Source organism: Myripristis murdjan, chromosome 13, assembly GCF_902150065.1.
Source record: "Myripristis murdjan chromosome 13, fMyrMur1.1, whole genome shotgun sequence".
In the NCBI taxonomy this organism is placed as follows: domain Eukaryota; kingdom Metazoa; phylum Chordata; class Actinopteri; order Holocentriformes; family Holocentridae; genus Myripristis; species Myripristis murdjan.
Genome location: NC_043992.1, coordinates 39,510,626 through 39,530,589, shown reverse-complemented (window position 1 = coordinate 39,530,589; position 19,964 = coordinate 39,510,626). Strand labels below are relative to the sequence as shown.

Below are 19,964 nucleotides of genomic sequence, written 5' to 3'. Positions count from 1 at the left end.
GTCCAGATTTTAATTTGGAAGTCTAATTCTGTTATTTTTCTGCTCCAGCTGCTGGAGGAGAACATCAACACCTTTGTGAAGAAGGAGCTGAAAAACCTGCAGCGGTCTCTGAGTCCAGATTACCCAGAATTCTCAGAGAGGCAGAGGGAGGATGAGGAGGTGCTGGACGGTGAAGAAGAAGAGCAGAGGAAGAGAAGCAGAGAGTTTTTTCTGCAGATCACACTGCACTTCCTGAGAAGGATGAAGCAGGAGGAGCTGGCTGAGCGTCTGTGGAGCGGTAAGAGGCTTTTAACTCCTTTAACAGGATGGAGAGGAGCAATGTTTGCATTTCTAAGCTCTGCTGTAAATACAGATATTTCCAAAACCAGATCTCAGCAGTTCCACACTGGAAGGGAACTGACAGATAAGTGGTTAAAGTATTAATTTGTTCATTTTTATGTAAAATGCTGAACTGAAAGTTTACATGAAAAATGTTGTCTTTCATGTTTGGCTGCAGAGGTCAGGACTCATTTTTCCATCACCAGTTAAGAGCAAAATCGATGTCATGTGGCCATTTTTGATTATTGAGGGTAACCTGGAACTTTCCAGAACCTGGGACTCTTCAGAACCTGTGAAGTTCAGGTTCTGCCTTTTGTTTCCTTTTGCACTACATGACGAACCAACCATGAAGGCAGTGGCGGTTCTGCCCATGTTGTCGCCCTAGGCGAAATTACTGCCTTTCGCCCTTCCGTGTAACTACTCCTGCCGCATCAGGCGGGCTGGCTGCGCCCACCCGGTCAGGTCTGCCGGATCTGACAAGTGAGTGGCGCACACAAACTGCCATATATACCTTTCATTATAAATCAACTTTTGTTCATACACGGCTGCAGCAGCACAACAGACAATGACACAGACAACATGGTTGATTATTGACTGCGCAATGCGGCCATTCGCCGTTAATCGCGGCATCAGGTGAGCCTACCTACTGGTTCCATCCATCCATCCATCTTCTGCCGCTTATCCGGGGCCGGGTCGCGGGGGCAGCAGTCTAAGCAGAGATGCCCAGACTTCCTTCTCCCCAGACACTTCCACCAGCTCCTCAGGAGGAACCCCAAGGCGTTCCCAGGCCAGCCGAGAGACATAGTCCCTCCAGCGTGTCCTGGGTCTTCCCCGGGGTCTCCTCCCGGTGGGGCATGCCCGGAACACCTCCCCAGGGAAGCGTCCAGGGGGCATCCGAAACAGATGCCCAAGCCACCTCAACTGGTTCCTCTCGATGCGGTGGAGCAGCGGCTCTACTCCGAGCTCCTCCCGAGTGACCGAGCTCCTCACCCTATCTCTAAGGGAGCGCCCGGCCACCCTGCAAAGGAAACTCATTTCGGCCGATTGTATCCGCAATCTTGTCCTTTCGGTCATTACCCAAAGCTCATGACCGGCGCTAGCTTGGCGGCTAACAACTAATGCTATCACTTAGCAGCTATTAACCATCAGCTGGGCCCTAACCAGTTTGCATATAAGGCCAAGAGAGGGACTGAAGATGCAGTGGCATGTCTTCTCCACTCCCTCCTGCAACACCTTGAATCCCCAGGTAATTTCGCCAGACTCCTCCTCATCGACTTCAGCTCAGCCTTTAATGCCATCCAATGCCACCAGATGATAAGGAAACTCTCTCACCTCAATGTCCCACCCCTTCTCATCCACTGGATACACAGCTTCCTCAGTGACAGACCACAATCCACCAGAGTGGGCAGTACCATCTCCCCACCAGCCATCACCAACACGGGAGCCCCACAAGGTTGTGAACTGAGCCCTTTCCTGTTTAGCCTATACACCAATGACTGTATCAGCCCCTCACCCATCACCACCTACTTGAAATACCGTATTGATCTGAATAAAAGACGATATTTTTTCCATTGAAAATGCCCTGAAAAAACGCCCTCGTCTTATATTGGGGGTCTAAGCAAATACACATGTGTTGTACTTGCATATGTTCCGTGCTTGAATACAGCACACTTCCCCCGATCTGGCACAGTTGGAAGGGGTGTTCTCCAGCACGGTACGGGCGTTCATGCATGAGCACATGCACGGTCACGCACGCAGCGGGCGAACGTGGGTACGACGTAAATCATGCAACTTTCCTCCTGCCTCCGCAAAATCGATTAATGCGCAGCGTGATTACCGGCAAATGGCTGCGTCGCGCAATCAATAATCAACCATGGTGTCTGTGTCGCTGTCCATGGTGCTGCTGCCACCGCGTATCAACAAAAGTTGATTTATGATGAAAGGTATATATGACAGTCTGTGTGCGCCATGCACCTGTCAGATCCGGCAGACCTGACCGGGTGGGCGCGGTGCTGACCGAGGCACCAGCTGGCATCAGGTGGGCCGGCCGGTGTGCGCCGCCACCCGGTTGAATGTAGAAGCCAGCTGACATGCCGCTCCGGCTGTCAGTTGGACGCTTTCTGAAGTTACCTCCGAAACTGTTAAGGTAAATAAACATCCCCCTTAACCCCGGCCATGAGTGCAATGTGAGACGGTGGCGGTCTCAGAAAGAAGAGCTAAAAAAATGCCCACAGCCAGAGAAGGGCTTCTCGTGGTCCAAAAACTGGTCGATTCAACGAGACTGACAGGAGGATGTGCGATTTTGTGAATGAGAAACGTAGTGAAGGACTGCCCGTTACAAGGGCTGTGATGCACCAAAAAGCACTTGAAGCTGCCACAGAGCTCAACATAGCCCGCACTGAGTTTAAAGCTAGCATGGGCTGGTGTTGCAGAATGCAGTGGCGGATTTAAGAAATTTGGGGCCCAAGGCAAAGGCAGGCATGGGGCCCTCTGAGATGAGAGGACAACACACAAAACAGGGGCCCCGAGACACACATAATACGATAAGCATTCTGCTGGCATTTTAGCAAAAGTATTTTAATCAAAAACATAATTAATGTGCGCAAATAAGTAATAACTGTATTAACCATAAGTGTATGAGGAGTTTTATGGGGCCCTCAGGAACTTGGGGCCCTAGGCAACCGCCTAGTTTTGCCTAATGGTAAGTCCGCTCCTGTCCATATAAAAAGTATTTTTCCAAAAAAGGGTGTTGAAAAAGAGGGGTCGTCTTAAAATCAGGGTCGTCTTTTATTCGGGTCAATACGGTACTCAGATGACACAGCAGCACCTGCTCTACTTAAAGACAATAACTCAGTAATTTACTATCACAACTCCATCTCATATTTCACACAGTGGTGCACAGACAATCACCTCCAACTAAATGTTTCCAAAACAAAAGAACTGGTTTTCAACTCCTCCAGCAGGTCAGCCTCTAACTCCACCCACAACCCTGTCAGCATAAACGGTGAAGCTGTTGAGATGGTGGAGAGCCACAAATATCTTGGACTCACCCGGGACAATAAACTTAGCTTTGAACAACACACCACTGACATCCATAAACGCTGCCAGCAAAGACTCTCTGCCATCCGCACACTCCGAGCACTCTCAGTTGCCCCCCACCTCCTGTTGCTACTTTATAAAAGCATCATTCAGCCCATACTCCTCTACTGTTCCCCCTGCTTCTTCAAAATGCTGTCAGCACCCAACAGAAACAAACTCACACAGATCACACACAAAGCTGCGAAGATCATCGTGCTCCCCACCCCCAACCTCGCAGATCTCAACAGCACAGCCACTGCATGCAGAGCACACTCCATAGCACTTGATCCCAGTCACCCACTTAACTCATATTTCACACTCCTTCCATCTGGCCAACGATACAAAAATTAAACAAAAATAAAATTCAACATACCGTATTTCACCAATTAATCGCCCGGCCGCAAATAGCCGCCTGGTTCTTATAAACGCCTGGGGTCTGCACGCATTTTGCGTATTAAACGCCCACCCGAATAACCGCTGGGGCGATTATTTGCATTATATTGAGGTAACCCAAAATAAGGCTATTCACCTTATTTTTGCAGAAGTAAACAGTTAGCCGCACAATAACAGTGCGGCACTTCCGTTTTCCGTCAAAATAAGAGAGCTAGCTAACGTTAGAAAAAAAAAAAAAAAAAAAAAAAAAAAAAAAGGTGTACCGTAATCTTAAATCGACCGACTGTAAATATGTTGGACAGTAACTGTCATAACAATAATGGCCTGGTACAGGTCTGTGCAAAAATAAATAAAGGCCTGCAGCGAATAGCCGCCTGGTTCTTTTAAACGCCTGGGGTGCAAGTTGATTTTGCGTATTAAACGCCCGGGCGATTAATTGGGGAAATACGGTATGCCATAATTGAACTAAACAAGAGAATGAAAAGATTGTAACTGTGGTGAAATATATGTGTGTATGGTGGCAGGTATACTTCTGTGATATTGATGGTGTTCCTGTAAAATTGTTTGTGTAATTCTCGTGGCTGTACGGAAAGTGAAAACAATTATTCCAAAAAGGACAATAAAATCTATCTATCTCTTAGCTTAGCGGCTATCAGCTCGGCTGAAAAAAAAAAAAACACACGATAAACTTGGACAAACTGAAACAAAATACTGCACTTAACTTAGCGCAGTATCAACAATGACTCACTGTGAGTTTATACTGCAGGGATACTTTTATCCAAATGCATTCAACACCACAATAGTCCATGTTATATGTTCAGTTTCTCACACCCTTTTCTCTCCATACACCTTCGTTTCTCCGCATCTCCATCGTTTTTTTTCTCCCCTCCCTCTCATGTTCTCTTCTCTTACTCTGGCCAATTGCCACAGGTAACTCTGATTGACAATACAAGCAACCAATAAAACAAAATAAACAACAGTAAAGGTACAATCTGTGTGTTTTTTCATCAGTTAACCTTCAATATTGTTTAGAACTGCTTATTTTAACCACACAATAAAACTTTTACATCTTAGGAAATAAGAAATTACCATGATCTCTTAGTTAACCATGTTTCCTTTTGTTGTTAAACTAAGGCATTTTCAGTTTAATTTCCTTAATGAATATTCTCGATGTAGAGTTATTAGGAACTAACCTGTGTATTTTAATCCCTTTTTTTACATCCGGGCTACATGAGTTTCCTCTCTTGAGATGCTCTGCCAAGCCTTTACCGCTGCTGCCTTCAGCTGCTGCTGGTTTGTGGGTCTTTAAGCCTTCAGTTTGGTCTTCAGCAGGTGAAAAGCAGCTCAGCTGGGTTCAGGTCTGGGGACTGACTTGGCCATTGAAGAATACTCCACTGCTTTGATTTCAGTAACTCTTGGGTGCTTTCTCAGTGTGTTTTGGGTCATTGTCCATCTGAACTGTGAAGCGCCATCTATCAGTTTTGTGACATTTGGCTGAATCTGAGCAGATAGTAGAGCCCTATAAACATCAGAATCACATCATCAATAAACACTAATGATCCAGCTCCACTGGCAGCCATACATGCCCATGCCATATCACTGCCTCCACCATGCTGGACAGATGAAGTGCTCTGCTTTGGGTCATGAGCTGCTCCTTTCATTCTCCACACTTTTCTCTTCCTATCATTCTGGAACAAGTTCATCTTTGTTTCATCTGTCCAGAGAACCTCTTTCAGAATCGGACAGACTTTTTCAGATGTTTTTTGCAAAGTCTAATCTGGACTTCCTGTTCTTGAGTGACACCAGTAGTTTGCACCTTGCTGTATTCCCTCTGTATTTATTTTCTCACAAATGTCAGTGCATTCACTAAGTATTTAGACCCTTTTCACATTTTCACTTTTGTTACCCCTCACATTACCAGATAATCTGGGCCGAACACTGGGACCAAACAAGGTCCCAGACCAGATTCCCTTCTAAGCCTGACTTTATGTGGTTGTTATCTAGCCTTGTAGCTAAAACAATTAATTTTATTTTAGGGAAAATAAATTGCCTACTCCAAATGTTTGACAGACTGCTCAGTCATGTCAACTTGGCGCCTGGCCTGAATGGTTGAAATAGTTTGCTAAAAGTATGGCTGAAACAAGTAGAAGTAATAGGTAAGTTGTGGGTCCACTAAACTGGTAGCCTACCCACCACCGAAACTACCCACATAGTGTCGGAGCAGATGGACTGTGGTGGCTGCTGTCACATTACTGTATTCCTCTTGGCTGTTGTTATCTATGAGGGACGAAAAATGACAAAACAATAAATAAATGAATAAATAAATAAATACGCATATAAATATATAAATGCATAAATAATTAAATTAATAAATATTTCTACATTTATTTATTTCTTTATTTCTGTTTTTATTCATGCATTTATTTATTTATTTGTGTATTTATACATTTATGCATGTATTTATTTATTTATTTTTACATTTATTTATTTATTTATTTATTCATTTCTACATTTATTTATTCATTTATTTATTTATATATTTATTTTTACATTTATTTATTTATACTTTTATTTATTTCTACATTTATTCATTTATTTATTCCTTCTTTTATTTCTACATTTATTTATTCATTTCTACATTTATTTATTTATTTCTACATTTATTTATTTATTTCTACATTTATTTATTTATTCCTACATTTATTTCTGTATTTCTACATTTCCACATTTATTTATTTCTGTATTTCTGTGTCGTATGTTAATAAGGTGGGCGGTTCTTACATTAGTCTTAAGCACGATTGGTTTGTGGGTGTGATCCTATCCACTGCTACTACCTGGACCATAGACATATGGCCTGGACTGGCAGTAGCAGTGGATAGCAGTGGACTAGCTAGCTACTAGGGCCAGACTTTTCCATGTCGTCAACGTTACGTCGACCCGTCAACACCGGGAGATTTTTGGGGGGGCTAGCGGGGCTCTAACCGGAGGGAGGGAGGGGTTGTGGTGGAGCGCCGACCGGGCGACCGGGGGGTGAGGAGGCTGTAGTGGAGCGCCGGGGGTGTGTGTGTGGGTGTTTCTTCGACTTTCGACCGGTCGATGTTTACATTAATGCCCTACTAGCTACTGTGTAAAACGCAATGGAAAGCGTTTTGAGAGCCATCGTCAGTGATTTAAGGTCACTGGCGAATGATGTGGTAAATCATGCACCCACCGACTACTTCCAGTAGTCCGACTACACACACGGTCGGCGCTCCACTGCAGCCTCCTCACCCCCCCGGTCGCCCGGTGGGTGCTCCACTATAACCCCTCCCTCCCTCCGGTTAGAGCCCCGCTAGCCCCCCAAAAATCTCCCGGTGTTGACGGGTCGACGTAACGTCGACGACGTGGAAAAGTCTGGCGTTGTTCATGCCCTAGTAGCTAGCTAGTCCACTGCTATCCACTGCTACTGCCAGTCCAGGCAGTAGCAGTGGATAGGATCACACCCACAAACCAATCGTGCTTAAGACTAATGTAAGAACCCGCCCACCTTATTAACATACGACACAGAAATACAGAAATAAATAAATGTGGAAATGTAGAAATACAGAAATAAATGTAGGAATAAATAAATAAATGTAGAAATAAATAAATAAATGTAGAAATAAATAAATAAATGTAGAAATAAAAGAAGGAATAAATAAATGAATAAATGTAGAAATAAATAAAAGTATAAATAAATAAATGTAAAAATAAATATATAAATAAATAAATGAATAAATAAATGTAGAAATGAATAAATAAATAAATAAATAAATGTAAAAATAAATAAATAAATACATGCATAAATGTATAAATACACAAATAAATAAATAAATGCATGAATAAAAACAGAAATAAAGAAATAAATAAATGTAGAAATATTTATTAATTTAATTATTTATGCATTTATATATTTATATGCGTATTTATTTATTTATTCATTTATTTATTGTTTTGTCATTTTTCGTCCCTCATAGTTATCATCCTCTTTGCTTGCTTCTTTGCTTTCTTTTTAAAGCTTCACTGCGCCTAAACGTACTGAATATGACTGTGTGTTTGATGCCCAGTTGCCGCCTCGCTGCAATCTTCCAAAGGTCTCCACCAGGTCAGGATACCACCTGACCTGACTCATCATCATCAGCCCAATCGGCACCAGTGGTTAATCTGTGTCTGCTCGTCTGCTTCAGTTCTGCAGCTGTGGTCATCAGGTCCAGTGCTGCAGCTGTGCTTTTCGGCCCAGGTTGTGCGGCTTTCTGCCTGCTCCCTTCCCTGTTGCGCTGTTCCTGTCTTAAGGCTCCCTGCCTTTTGTTCCTGCCAGGCAGTGCCCCTGTCCCTGTTAATTCTCTATTGCAGGTGTTTTTCATCTTGCTTGCTGTGGCCAAGTCCAAAATCATAACGAAACTACACAACAACGATTCAACAAACACATGCAAAATCAAGAAAATCACAACTCAATTTAAATAATCATAATCACACCCAAAACAAACTAAGCAAACATAAGATAATAGAGATTGAGAAGTGTGGTTGGCTGCTCCACAGAACATGTTTCCACCACTCCAGAGTCCAGCGGAGGCGTGATGCTTTACATTGCTCCATCCGATGCCTGGTGTTGAGCTCAGTGATGTAAGACTTGCATGCAGCTGCTCAGCCATGAAGCTCCCGGCACTCAGTTTCTGTGCTGATGTTGATGCCAGAGGAGGTTTAGAGCCCTGCAGTTATTGAGTCAGCAGAGCGTCGGCCACTTTTACACACTATGCCCCTCAGCGCTTGGCAACCTTGCTCTGTAACTTTACGTGGTGCTGCCCCCTGGTGGCTGAGTCTCTGTGGTTTCTGAACGCTTCCACTTTGAAATAATCCCACTTCCAGCTGATGTTGGAATATCTAGGAGGGAAGAAACTTCCCCAGCTTGTTGCAGTGGTGGCATCCTATTACATTACTATTACAGCAGCACACTGGAACTCAGTGCGCTCTTTAGAACGAGCCATTCTTTCACGAATGTTTGTTAAGTCTTATAGGCGTTATGCAAAGTGACCTTGTAAGGATCGTCAGTGGATTGGTATGACCAACATGGCTAAACATGTGCCCTCCCCCCCTTTTTGAGGGGAGCAAAATCCACACTACTTTTCAGGTGGTCATTTCTCCCCTTAGTGTGAGGTTCACCCCTTTCTTTTCATAAAATATATATGCTATTAAGAATTTCCTTTTGCACAAGCACTATACTGCATCCGGATTTAAGACAAGAAAACATAAACTAGGCAAAAAGTTCTGCACCGCTTTTTCAGTCTATAATTTCTCCCCTTTATTTATACCCAATAGTGTTGTATCTTATACCGTTGTAAAGCCTGATTCGTCCTCTTTCCAATGAGACTTACAGTTATACCCTATTGTAAAAGGGACTGGCATTCCAACAGTATAACTCACAAATACAGTTGGTCTTATCACAGGGGAGAAATGATCACCTGAAAACACATGGAATGGGATTTTGCTCCCATCAAAAAGGGGAGGAGGGGACATGTTTAGCCATGTTGGTCATACCAATCGATTGACAATCCTTACAACTTATTTCTCATTGAAAAGGGGACTAATCAGGCTTTTTAACGGTATGAAAGACAACACCAATCAGTATTGTTAAATGGGAGAAATGATCAACTGAAAAAATATTGGAGGGGATTTTGTAAAAAAAAAAAAAAAAAAGGTCGCTTCCCACACAATTCCCGGTGTCACTCATTCCAGAAATGCAGGATCCTTACAAGTTGTATCTCATTGGAAAGAGGACAAATCAGGCTTTATAACGGTATAAGATACAACACTATCTTGTATAAATAAAGGTGAGAAATTATAGACTGAAAAAGCGGTGCAGAATTTTTTGCCTAGTTTACATAAATCATTGTTTTAACATGGGTGTCAATGGGAAATTGAGACATCACCTATTTCAGCATTTTTCAATACTTTCCACCACTGGGATTTCTTAGGACTTTTGATATGTTATAACCAACATAGACTGCATGGCTAGCTGCTGGATTTTATACACCTGTGGCAATGGGGCTGAATGAAACACCCAAATTCACTGATTAAGGGGTGTGTCCCAATATTGTATATTATACAAATTATTTATATAAAGGCCATTCGGTGGTTTCTGTGGCTCTTTTAAAACAAAAATGGACAGCCCTGTTACCTCCTCCTAAATGGAACTCAGGTTTAAGTATCAGCTCCTGAGCGGGGCCCAAATCAGTTTCCATGAACGTTAACCTGGAACTGTTTTGTTGCCACCTAAACTATTGCAGAACACGTGACATAGCCTTGAGAACACAGCACACCTTGCTAAGTTCTTACAGTTAAAAAGGGCCAATAGATATATTTACCAAGTAATATTAATATTTCTGATACTAAATATAATACATTTTTTCTATGTTTTTTGTTGTTCATTCAGTAACTGCTGCTGCAATGTGCCAGTGTGATGTCAAATCTAACCTGAGGAAGAAGTTTGAGCGTGTGTTTGAGGGGATTGCTAAAGCAGGAAACCCAACACCTCTGAACCAGATCTACACAGAGCTGTACATCACTGAGGGAGGGAATGGAGAGCTCAATGAGGAACATGAGGTCATACAGATAGAAACAGCATCCAGGAAACCAGCCAGGCCAGAAACGCTAATCTCATGTGAGGACATCTTTAAACCTTTACCTGGAAGAGATCGACTGATCAGAACAGTGATGACAAAGGGAGTGGCTGGCATTGGGAAAACAGTCTTAACACAGAAGTTCACTCTGGACTGGGCTGAGCACAAAGCCAACCAGCATGTCCACTTCACATTTCCATTCACTTTCAGAGAGCTGAATCTGCTGAGAGGGAAAAAGTTGAGCTTGGTGGAACTTCTTCATCACTTCTTCACTGAGACCAAAGAAGCAGGAATCAGCAGGTTTGAGCAGTTCCAGGTTGTGTTGATCTTTGACGGTCTGGATGAGTGTCGACTTCCTCTGGACTTCAACAACAACCAGATCCTGACTGATGTTACAGAGTCCACCTCAGTGGACATTCTGCTGACAAACCTCATCAAGGGGAAGCTGCTTCCTTTTGCTCGCCTCTGGATAACCACACGACCTGCAGCGGCCAATCAGATCCCCCCTCAGTGCGTTGACATGGTGACAGAGGTGAGAGGCTTCACTGACCCACAGAAGGAGGAATACTTCAGGAAGAGATTTAGAGATGAGGAGCAGGCCAGCAGAATCATCTCCCACATCAAGATGTCACGAAGCCTCCACATCATGTGCCACATCCCAGTCTTCTGCTGGATCACTGCTACAGTTCTGGAAGACGTCTTGAAAACCAGTGAGGGAGGAAACCTGCCCAAGACCCTGACTGAGATGTACATCCACTTCCTGGTGGTTCAGTCCAAAGTGCAGAAAGTCAAGTACCTTGACAAACATGAGACAGATTCAGTCTGGACTCCAGAGACCAGGAAGATGATCCTGTCTCTGGGAAAACTGGCTTTTGAGCAGCTGGAGAAAGGCAACCTCATCTTCTATGAAGCAGACCTGGCAGAGTGTGGCATTGATATCAGAGCAGCCTCAGTGTACTCAGGAATGTTCACACAGATCTTTAAAGAGGAGCGTGGGCTGTACCAGGACAAGGTTTTCTGTTTTGTCCATCTGAGTGTTCAGGAGTTTCTGGCTGCTGTTCATGTCTTTATGTCATTCATCAACTCTGGAGTCAATCTGCTGTCAGAGGAACAATCAACCTCGTGGTGGTCTGCACTATCCAACAAGACAACTAAACTAAAACTCCTCCAGAGTGCTGTGGACAACGCCTTACAGAGTCCAAATGGACACCTGGACTTGTTCCTGCGCTTCCTCCTGGGTCTTTCACTGCCGACCAATCAGACTCTCCTACAAGGCCTGATGACACAGACAAGAAGCAGCTCACAGACCAATCAGAAAACAGTTGAGTTCATCAAGAAGAAGATCAAGGAGAATGAGTCTCCAGAGAGAAGCATCAACCTGTTCTACTGTCTGAATGAGCTGAATGATCATTCGCTAGTGAAGGAGATCCAACAGTCCCTGAGATCAGGACATCTCTCCACAGACGAACTGTCCCCTGCTCAGTGGTCAGCTCTGGTCTTCATGTTACTGTCATCAGAAGAAAATCTGGAGGTGTTTGACCTGAAGAAATACTCTGCTTCAGAGGAGGCTCTTCTGAGGCTGCTAGCACTGGTCAAAGCCTCCAAGAAATCTGTGTAGGTTCATAGATAACTGAATATATTAAACACATAATGTGATGTTTTATTCAAGAGAAACACATTTAAATGTATTTTTTTTCCATTTTTAATTCCTCCTCAGGCTGAGTAGCTGTAATCTGTCAGAGAGAAGCTGTGCAGCTCTGGCCTCAGTTCTCAGCTCCCAGTCCTCTAGTCTGAGAGAGCTGGACCTGAGTAACAACGATCTGCAGGATTCAGGAGTGAAGCTGCTATCTGCTGGACTGGAGAGTCCACACTGCAGACTGGAGGCTCTCAGGTCAGGATTCCTCAACCTGCTCAACACATGACTAGTTCAGTCCTGATTTACATGCAGCTTCATGTCACTGAACAGATTCCTAAGCTGTGTAGGTTTTTGTGAAAACACAAAGCAGATGATGTGGTGGACTGATTGTGTTTGTGATGGTGTGCAGGCTGTCAGGCTGTCTGCTCACACAGGAAGGCTGTGCTTCTCTGGCCTCAGCTCTGAGCTCCAACCCCTCCCATCTGAAAGAGCTGGACCTGAGCTACAATCATCCAGGAGACTCAGGAGTGAAGCTGCTCTCTGCTGGACTGGAGGATCCAACCTGGAGACTGAAGACTCTCAGGTATGGAGAGACACACACAATGTCCTCTAGAGGGCTGAGGAATATTGGCTCATGTTTTAATGGTGGATATGAGTGATGTGGTCTGCTAAATCCTTCATAGGGAAGGTTATTTACTGCCCATGTTTCCATCCTCAAAGAGAATCTGCTGCTCTGACTCTGTTTCTTCCTCCAGGGTGGACCATGGTGGAGAGCAGTGGTTAAAACCAGGACTGAGGAAGTGTAAGTGTCGAATTCATTTTATTTAATTTTACAGCGACAGTGCACATTAATAAACATGTCTGTAAATGCACCGGAATTAGCCAAAAGGCTAGTTTTCATCTGTCATTGCCAGCAAGATGTTACAAAGACTCCCTGAATGTAAGATGTAAAAAAAAACAAAGCACCACATAATTATAAAATTATCAATACATGCTAACAAGGTAGTGGTAAAAGTAATCTGATTATGTAATAATTGTTAAAATTAAAATTCATTTTCATCCCACTGAAATGATTTGATCCAATGAATTGGACAGGATGACATGAAGCAGCATCAAACAAATCTGATCCTGCAGCCAGAAGAATACCATGTAGCAGACTACACATGAACACCAGCAGCAGATCATAAATAAATATGAGGACAGTTAAATGTGACCTGACAACATGAATGACACAGGACAGCTGTGAGTGGTGTCAGGAGACAGTAGCTGAGCAAGGTCAAGTTCACTCCGTCTTTCATTCTCTTATATATCTTATTAGGACTTTTGCTCTCTTGGGCTATGAGAACTTTCACATGCATGGAAGAATTCCTTGGCTTTGCATGTTTCGTCTCCAGAGGTGTTAGGAGCTGCTCCGCAACCTCCACTTAAACATATACCAGAGGCACCACCTGCACCTCACTTAATGAACTGAAGGTCACTGAAGCACCGAAGCTTAAAAATCTTGGTCTGCAAGACTAAAACAGCGTCGACCTCAAAAATGTGGACTCCCCATATGGTGTTATGGTGCTAACCCTAACCCCGAGCCTTGAAGAAGAGATCGCAGTCGATCGTAACGCTGAGATCCTTCAATTCTGTTGGAACTTGTTCCAACTTCTGTTTGACTCCTGAACACAAAGCAGCAAACATTCAGCTGTTTAGATGCTGCAGCTGCAGACTTAAGCAAATGGTCTAAGCTTTTTATTATTATTATTATTATTTTATATTATTTTGACCCAAACAATAAACTACTTTAAATAAGTTAATTTCAATGATAAAACTACTAAAGCCAAAGCCTCTGGCCTGTCAGAAATCAAATGCCTGATGAGGAGAAAGCAGTTGATTGCAGCAGTAACTACGGTGGCCAAGAACCGCCATCGCTGCAAATAAAAAAAAAAACAAAAAAGATGTAAAACAACAAAAAATGCTGCAAATAAAAAAAAAAAAACGCTGCAAATAAAAAAGTAAAACGCTGCGTGGCAAATTAAAAAAGCAACGATCCAATAAAAGCAATAAGCCCCTTGAAGCCGTGAGTTACAGTGATTTTACAACGGCGATTTTACATTTTAGAACACCCCTCAGCCGTTGTAAAATCACTGTAACCCACGGCTTTTCGGGGCTTATTGCTTAAATATAACAAATATAAAAAAAAAAATCTGCCATGAAAAATCCATTTTGGCTTTTTTGTTTGCATCGTTGCTTTTTTTAAATTTCCAACACAGCGTTTTCCTTTTTTATTTGCAGCGTTTTTTTTATTTGCAGCGATCGTTGCTTTTTTAATTTGCAACGCAGCGGTTTCCTTTTTTATTTGCAGCGGGTTTTTTTATTTGCAGCAATCGTTGCTTTTTTAATTTGCAACACAGCGTTTTTCTTTTTTATTTGCAGCGTTTTTTTTATTTGCATCTTTTTTTTTTATTTGCAGCGATGGCGGTTCTCGGCCACCGTCATGGTTTTGAGAGCAGAAATAATAGTTTGGAGAAATGTGCAAAATCAAATGAGACAACCTTCATGTCATTATGTCAGAAAAACCAAACAATGAAGTGCTGCAGCAAGCAATGTTTCCCTCTTTAACAGCTTCTTCTCCACCAAATTTAACAAACCTGACAACCAATCACAACTCCTTGCTGTAATTTTGCACCAATGCTGGTGACCAAGACTGAACCTCCCTGGATCATGACAGTGTGGGCGGCACCACACTGCAGGCTGGCCACAAAGCTGTGGAGCATGGACTTGGGGATGCTGGACAGCGGCAGTGTGGACTGAGGGCTGCCTGACAGCTGATGAGCTGGTGGAACCAGTGACGCAGGATGCCAAGAAAGCAGCAGCATGGCCGTGGAAGGCTGAGATGAATGCTGCACAGGTCCTGGGGGATGAGACCAGGGCTGTCACAATGGCAGTGGGAACCAAGCTGGGGCAGCCAGTTGGGCTTGGACTTGGGGGACTGGGACAGGAGTAGCCAGTCAGACTCGGGGGACTGGGACAGGAGTAGCCAGTCAGACTCGGGGAACTGGTATTGGGGTTTGGGTAGCAGCATGGACACGAGGAGCTGGTACTGGGGTTTGGGAACTGGGAACTGGGAACTGGGGCTGGGGCCGCAGCATGGACACGAGGAGCTGGTACTGGGGTTTGGGAACTGGGAACTAGGTCTGGAGCAGCAGCATGGACAACAGGGAGATGCAGTGATACAAGGGACTGGGGCCACTGGGGCTGCTGCTGCTGTAGCACAGGGGACTGGGGTCGTTGGGGCTGCTGCTGCCACGAGTTTCTCCACAGTTCGTTCAAACTCAAAAACCTTTTCTTTAAAAAGGCGTCGCTCCACTGGGTCCATGCCTGCTCAGTCATTCTGTCATGGCAGGTGGTTGGTCTGACCCAAATGCAGGAGCAATGAGTCACGAAGCTCAGAATACAACAAAATATTTAATAAACTCTCAGGAAACACAGGAAATGCAGGGAACACATCACAGCGAAGACAATGACTGGCCAAAGAACAGAACTGAAAACAGGACTTACACAAGAACTAAATAGCTAATAAGACACACCTGGGGAAGGGGCTGGAGCACAAGACAGGAGAACACAGAGGATAGGCCAAGGGAAACACTGGGAGGGATCAGAACAATCAGGGCTGAAACACAACCCAGGACATTTGTGGGAAGTGGGAGGGCAATCAAGACACAGGTGAAAACACTGAAGGGAACCGGGCAACGGAAACACACAGGAAAACAGAAACAAAAGTCCAACCAAAACACAAGATACACAGAACCATGACAATTCACATCTGTATAAAGAAATACATAAGTGTAAATGTAGTATGTGTATAAATGGCTCTTCCAGATGTGAAGTGAATTTCCACAGCAGTTTGTGACGTCCATTCATTCAGATCCTGCTGTGAATGAAGAGGACGGCTGACACCATGTGTCATCATCAAAGAGTTAACAAATCAATAATCAAACTGTGAATCAATCAGCAGATAATAACCACAGCAGGTCTGTTGTGTCTTGTTCTCTCCATCAGATTCCTGTGAACTCAAACTGGACACAAACACAGCACACAGACACCTCGTCCTGTCTGAGGACAACAGGGAGGTGACAGAGGTGAGAGAGGAGCAGCCATATCCTGATCACCCAGAGAGGTTTGACATCAAGAGACAGATCCTGTGTAGTGATGGTCTGACTGGTCGCTGCTACTGGGAGGTCGAGTGGAAAGGATGGGTTTGTATAGGAGTGACTTACAGAGGAATCAGCAGGAGAGGAGACAGTGATGACAGTGCTTTTGGATGGAACAAAAACTCCTGGAGTTTGACCTGCCGCGATTCTGGTGATTTCTCTGCCTGTCACAACAACAGATTAACAGTCATCCCTGCCCCCGCCTCCTCTGACAGAGTGGCAGTGTATCTGGACTGGCCTGCTGGCTCTCTGTCCTTCTACAGCGTCTCCTCTGACACACTGATCCACCTCCACACCTTCAGCAGCTCCTTCACTGAACCTCTGTACCCGGGGTTCTGGTTTAGGTATTATGACTCTTCAGTGTCTCTGTGTGAGATCTGAGGTGTGAGAATCGCCTCCTATGTGGAGAAACACACACACACACACACACACACACACACACACACACTATTAATGTTAATATTTAATTATATGGTACTAAAATTTGATTTTTTGATTTGATTTTTATGGCTCAGTTGACTGTTCACATTATTCAGTAATTCTTTTTCCAAACAGCTTGTCCTTGTTAGGGTCGCAGGGGTGTTGGAGCCTATCCGTGCACTCATTGGGCTGCTCACAGTGTCATCAAAATAATTTAACAGATCACCTACTGGTGTCTGCTAGGCCAACAAGGAATACTAATGGGTGCCTCAGAAAAAGAGTTTACTGTTAGTTGAGGTTCCCAAACTCCTGCAGTCCTTCCTGTCTGGGACTGGTTTCCTTGTGGGCTTGCAGCAGTCAGGTTAGAGATCCCATCGTCATCGCCAGATTGTCATGAAATTCTTTCATTAAGGAGAGAATGGTCAAAGCAGTCTTTCTTTGTGTTTTTAATGATGCAATATAGCAGGGTGGCTTGTGCCTTCAGGTGACAGCGCAGTGCACCACCAAGGGTGAAAGGGGAAAGAGATTTTTTCCTATCACATTCTACCACAGCATTAGACTTGCTGCGACTGCTCTAGACGGATTTTTGTGCCTCTGAGTATCATTGTCCAGTCAGCATCAAGCTGGGATCTATGGAGTACCAACCCTTTGGGGCAATTTCAGCCAAGGGTGTTGCCCAGACCGATCTCATGGACTTTCATTTTTAGGCAATATAACTGTTTGTTTGAACTGCAGGCACTGCAATGCAATCTCTATAGGATGCGAGAATGGTCAGACTTGTGTAATCATGTAGTAGCCAGTAAGCCAGCTGGCATTTTAATCACGTTCAAGGCCAGAGTCAACATGGCGAGAACTAACTCAAAGTAACTCCATCATTTCATCATGAAAACTAAAATTCAGTCGTCAGTAACAAGCAACATGACCACAGCTGAAGCTGAGAGATGCCTTAAAGAGAATCAAGATGTTCCTGTGAAATGCAATGGGACAGGAACATTTGAATGCACTGACCATATTCTCCATGGAGAAGCAACTAGTCAGGAACAGGCTTGATTTCAATGAGAGAGTTATTGTTCACTTTGCTGCTTTGCAAGACAGGAAAGGAAAATTTCAGTGTAAGTGAATCATGTATCCTCTCATCTATATGAGTTGCATTACAACCATTTCTGATGTATAATGCTTTTTAATAGACCAAATTCCTTTTCCCAGCGATCTCACATTTGTGGGTTGTGTGCATCATACTCAAGATGGAAAAATCAAAAATTAAAACAAGTTCTGAGTATATGGTGTTTTTTTTTTTTTTTTTTTTTTTTGTGCTGGGTGTTTAACGACTGTCTGACCAGCTCATGAAATCTTCAGCAGTGAGTCTTATAAGGAAAACAATGGAAAATGCTTCCTTTTCTAAATTTACTGCTCCTGTGTGGAGAGGAAAATTTTCAGACCAAAAAAATCTCAGCAGAGAAACACAGCCCCAGTGCCACGGCTCTTTATTCTGGATTTGCTGCAGCTGAAATAAAATGTTTGTGACAAACTGAATCAGATGATTGTGAGTCTGTTTATTTTTTGGTCATGCTGAAGTAGTTGCCTTTACATCCAAAGGTTTTGTGAGACAAAGTGACAGATGACAAATTATCTGTTGATGATTGATGACCAGAGTGGATTGTTAAGTCACTGTTGAGCTAAAATAATTTTATTCAAGACATGTAACTTAATTTCATAAAGTAGACTACAAATAGGCCTACTGTACAGTATGCAGCCTATGGACCAATCCTTGTCTCATGGTATCATGGAGAGGTTTCCCGCCAGTCTTGTGACACCATCACACTTAGATCAGGATGGGATGAGGTCACTGCTCGGAGCCAAGAAATTCCTTAGAAGGTGATGAGAGTGTTACCTGTGATGATCTAATGGTGGAAAATCCCCAAAGGATGCACATCGGGGGTGAATCTTGGAGCAGTGGGCTGCACGGGAGGAGTGTCATGAACCGGCTCAAAGCCCACACAGAAACAGGGGAGACCACACAGATACTTAGCGGTTTAAATAAAGTAAATATAATTCACTACAGTTAACTGAGTACAAAAAAACAATCTGGGTGAGTGTCAGTGTTTCAGTGGTGAAACTGGTGTATGCATGTGTGAACAGATACTGTAGTCGAGATGCCAATCAAAATCAATCTAAAAGAATATACCACAGCAAACAAAACCATCCTGTCAGGAAGGAGAAAGAGAGAGAGAACTGCTCCAGTCAGCCCTCTTTTATATCAGTGAGCAAAAATCAGTGGAAGTCTGTGCAGGTGTGGCTTATCCACCTGGTCCACCCCTGCCACTCCCAACTGCAGGCCTCCTACACAGGGAACAAAGACAACTAACACCCAGAATCCAGAGGAGGAGGAGTCATCACAAGGAGTCAAGCGGCAGATATAAAGCAGTGCTCTGTGACTCAAACCCCAGAGTTGGTGTTCATGGACCACTTTTCTGCTTTCACAGTAAATCTAAGACTTGCACCTGACTCTGCCTATCTGTAAGTTTTATTGCACTGTTGAAGGTATTTTTGTAAATAAGTAAGTCTTGTGGAAGACCTAAGGATCGACTGGCCCATTTGAAGAGTTTTCTCTGCAACATTACATAGCAGTGAATCTTACAGTAATAATAACCATGCTTGTATGTCTAACTCTGTGTAAGTACATGAGTGTGGTGGAAGTGATCAGAGTCATATTCCTTGTATGTGCATACGGGTGATTCTCTGAAATCGGTGCACTTTGTGTCCCACAGGTTTACCTCAAAGATTGTCATATAAAGTAAACCACAAAATGCATTTTAAAACCAGAAATGGAAAGATCCATGTGTCTTTGCATTACAACACACAAACATATTTTAAAAATCATGTTTTGAAAAATTTTATGGGTTGCTGAGGCGTAGAAGTCAGCCAAATGAGCATGTCCCCACTGTCCAAAGTTTCTTTTTCATTGAATATAAAACAAATAAAAATAGCCAGTAACCGCAAGTTTTTTCTGCTAATATAATAATTTGACTGTCTACTTTTACCTAAATAAAAGAAATATGAAAAAAATGCATGAATTATTTATAAAATAGCACTATTTAATCATGTCCCCCAGTTTTGTTCAACCCCATAACAGCATACCAACCCCCCCCTTTTAAAAAATAATGGTTCAGTCCAACTTCCGCAGCACCCAGGAAGTGACATCACTCAATATTTTCCCGCTCATACTGTAAAGAGAGGTAAGTATTAGCATACTTTCTTATCTATATATCATTTTTTTTATCGTCA

The 19,964-nt window shown here is 43.4% G+C and overlaps 1 protein-coding gene across 1 annotated transcript; it reads left to right on the top strand.

Moving 5' to 3' along the window:
* Positions 1 to 258: 258 nt before the first annotated feature.
* Positions 259 to 12,635, top strand: LOC115370413 (protein NLRC3-like; the record flags this gene model as incomplete). The annotated part of the gene is made up of 4 exons (XM_030067431.1): positions 259 to 277; positions 10,238 to 12,038; positions 12,142 to 12,315; positions 12,470 to 12,635. Coding segments are annotated over exons 2-4 (2,127 nt in total), but the record flags the coding sequence as incomplete, so codon positions are not given.
* Between the last annotated feature and the right edge of the window lie 7,329 nt (positions 12,636 to 19,964).